The sequence below is a fragment of the Durio zibethinus genome, chromosome 11, assembly GCF_047325235.1.
Source record: "Durio zibethinus cultivar Kanyao isolate XHJ-2024 chromosome 11, ASM4732523v1, whole genome shotgun sequence".
Taxonomy (NCBI): Eukaryota; Viridiplantae; Streptophyta; class Magnoliopsida; order Malvales; family Malvaceae; genus Durio; species Durio zibethinus.
The window spans coordinates 3,500,068-3,503,722 of record NC_143172.1 but is presented as its reverse complement, the minus strand read 5'-3'; the positions used below and the strand labels follow the sequence as shown (position 1 = coordinate 3,503,722).

At 37.2% G+C, this 3,655-nt stretch overlaps 1 protein-coding gene across 1 annotated transcript; it reads left to right on the top strand.

The window, feature by feature from the left end:
* Window positions 1-921: 921 nt before the first annotated feature.
* LOC111290794 (uncharacterized) lies at window positions 922-3,108 on the top strand. Its single transcript, XM_022882272.2, has one exon. It carries the CDS (start codon window positions 1,033-1,035, stop codon window positions 2,983-2,985), a length of 1,953 nt encoding a protein of 650 aa, XP_022738007.2. The 5' UTR covers window positions 922-1,032; the 3' UTR covers window positions 2,986-3,108.
* The last annotated feature ends 547 nt before the right edge of the window (window positions 3,109-3,655 follow it).

The window sequence follows — 3,655 nt, the reverse complement described above, 5'->3', positions numbered from 1 at the left end:
TTTTACAATTACACAAAAAGAAGACTTGGGCGAAGAGTCTTTCTTGATACAAAGATTGAAAATTGCCTATGATCCGGTGGTGGGATAAAGGGCCGCATGCAATTGAACTTGACTTGTCCAACATGACACTTTGAAAAAAAAATATCACATAAGTAAGAGTGTGAGTTACAAGCGATCATTAATAATGTATAAAGAATAGGCAGGTTACAGAAATAATGAAAACGAAGGTTCTGGCTTGCATGAAAAAGCCGGCAACTTTCGAATTTTCCCTTGCCCGTTTCTGCTTGTTGGCTTCTTCTCTCGCATCTGCATGACTAACTATTTTTCTAGTGCCAACCTTGACTCGTTGTAAGGCTATTTTGATTCAAGAAAAGGGGCAAAATCACATCCTGATACGGAAAGTGTGATGGAGAAGGGCGGCTTGTATATAACACTTCGTATATAATATTGTCTTCATTAACAATTTTATGGATGATATGACTTCATTAGTTTGGTTTTCTTATTTTTTCCTTTCGACTTGTTTTCATCATTTCAGTTGTTTATAAAAAGATATTTCTACGAAAAGGAATCATTCCGTGAGTTTTAAAATTTTGATTAATTAAATGTAAGGCTTCTTAAGACTACAAATTCTATCGGTTTCGTGTTTATAATTGATCAGTTCTCTTGATTTTTATTTGTCTATAAAAAGCACTTCATATTTCAGCTTTAAAATTAAATGGCTTTAATCAATACAACTTTCTATTAATTAGCAACACGTGTTGGATGTCTTCTGATGGGATATAAGTAATGGAAAGGTTTAAATATTTAGTCAGCGATTGGTGAAGAATATGAATTAGCAACAGGACAACATTGTAATCCATGGAATGTAAGACGGGGTCATTTAAATTGAGTATGCTGACTTGCTGATGGGATTTCCATTGACAAACTTGTCCAATGCTTATAATAGAAGACTTTTTGCATTTATGCTCTATGAACTCACAGGAGCTGGCATATGAAACTAGAAGCAAAAGAAACATGAACATATAGAAGAGAATGCAACCACCTTGGACAAGAGAGGCCTCAAGAGCCCGATGTTCTGGCTGTTGTCCAAACCCTTTTCCGAGCCTTCCCGCGTCTCATTCTGCAACTTTACAGATTCCAAGCAGTACTGCTGCGGCATCACAGTACGAGTTTGAGGTTAGTACAGCTTCTTCTTTCTACCCAAATTTCCAATTCACCAATCATGAGTCTCTTCCATCATTTGAGGAATCGTTTTCTTATTTCAACAAAGTGTACCCTCAATATTCTCAAACGGATCAAGCTGACAAAATCCGAGCTCAAGAATACTATAATTTGTCCCTCTCCAAGCATGTCTGTCTTGACTACATTGGCCATGGCCTTTTCTCTTATTATCAGCTTGAAAGTCGAAATCCTGGATCTTCTGTTGCATCTTCATCATCTCCTCCTCCTCCACTAGTACATTCACTTACTTTAGAACCACCATTTTTTGGTATTTCCTACAAGTCAGTAAACCTGAATTCTCAGCTAATATATGGTGGTGAAGAGACAGAATTTCAATCCGATATCAGGAAAAGGATCATGGCTTTTATGAATATCTCAGAAGCTGATTACACCATGGTTATCACTGCCAATCAATCCTCTGCTTTCAAGCTTCTGGCGGAGTCGTATCCATTTCAGTCTAGTCAAAATCTTCTCACGGTTTATGACTATCAAAGCGAGGCTGTGGAAGTGATGATTGAAAGCTCCAAGAAGAGAGGAGCAAATATCATGTCGGCTAATTTTTCATGGCCGAATCTACATATTCAATCAGAAAATTTGAGAAAGAAGATAGTGAACAAAAGCAAGCACAAGAAAAAAGGTCTTTTTGTTTTCCCACTTCAGTCACGGGTCACAGGATCGAGATATTCATATCTGTGGATGAGTCTGGCTCAGGAGAATGGGTGGCATGTGCTGCTTGATGCATCTGCATTGGGAGCTAAGAACATGGAGACCCTGGGGCTTTCTCTCTTTAATCCTGACTTCCTAATTTGCTCATTTTTCAAGGTTTTTGGAGAAAATCCCTCAGGATTCTGCTGCTTGTTTATCAGGAAATCCAGTGCTTCAGTTTTGAAGGATTCAGCCACTGCTACATGTCTGGGAATAGTGAATCTTGTCCCACCGTCAGGGCCAACTCGAATCCCTAAAAAATCAGCTATTTCTAGCATTGAAACCCAAAAGAAGGTGGATGAATTTCCTGTTCCAGGTTCATTCTCAGGCCCGATATCTATTCAACAGAGTAATGATGAAACTACTCCTAAATTACTGAAAACTGAAGGAACCAAAGCTAAAGCAAAAACTCTATCATTTTCAGAAATTGAAGAAGTAATAGATACATCCTTTGAATCTGCTAGCTCAAAAATCACCAATAGCCCTCAGAGTGAAAACCCGAAAGTTGAATGTAGAAGCTTGGATCATGCAGATTCATTAGGCCTGATACTAATCAGCAGCAGGACAAGGAGCCAGATCAACTGGTTGGTGAATGCATTGATGAGCCTTGAACATCCACATTCAAAAAATGGAATACCTGCGGTCAGAATCTATGGTCCCAAAATAAGATTTGACCGAGGACCCTTCGTGGCATTTAATGTATTCGATTGGAAAGGAGAGAAGATTGATCCTGCATTAGTACAAAAGCTGGCTGATAGAAACAACGTTTCTTTAAGCATTGGATTTTTGCAACACATTTGGTTCTCAGATAAGCATAAAGGAGAGAAGGAGAAAGTATTGGAGACAAGAACATGTGAAGCTGAAGGAACAGCCTCTAGCAAGAAGAGAGATAAATTTCATTCTGGAATATCTGTTGTCACTGCTGCACTTGGATTCCTGACAAATTTTGAAGACATATATAGGCTTTGGGCATTTGTTTCCCGGTTCCTGGATGCCGATTTTTTGGAGAAAGAGAAATGGAGATACAAAGCTCTTAATCAAAAAACAATTGAAATTTAGGCCAAGCTTATTCTTTCATTCTTTCAGAATAGAAGATCGATTGTTATCTAATATAACTATCAATTAAAATGTTTCCAGCTTACACTAGAGAATACTGTGCAGCCATATCTCTCCCATTATTTTCTTTTCTGCCAAACTTCCTCAATTCAACTGCTACAGTGCTCTATCTATATTTGTGCAGCTGCTCACCATAAAAAAGAATAAAGAAAGCAAGGAAGCTTCTGCAACTCAATCTCAATCAGTTAAAAAAGAATCAGTTAATGAATTTGACAACATTGATTAAACAAAGACAATACCTTTCTATGCACTTGACTCATATATTCTCCAATTCTCTAGAATTTGTATTCTCTACCAATTAATTCCATGATCCCCGTCTTAAATTATTCAACGCTAAAACTATCCCATTATTACTGAATGTTCAAAACTATCCCAGTAGCCTCGGCTTAGCAGCATAAAGGAGGTTTTAGAATCTTGAGATTCTAAATTCAAGTCTCACTGTGTATAAATTTGATTGTATTTTTTTTTTAATTATGATATAATATGTGACCATTCAGTAAAACCTACTCTCAAATACTTAATCTTTTTGTCAACCTAACAATTTACGAGAAGGTTAAGTTTCATTATATGCATAAAATGTTGTAGCTCAACAATCAAACGGTAGCCAATTATA

What these genes read in the sequence shown, in the direction of transcription:
- LOC111290794 (XM_022882272.2), top strand. Translation starts at nt 1,033, where the DNA reads ATGCAACCACCTTGGACAAGAGAGGCCTCAAGAGCCCGATGTTCTGGC.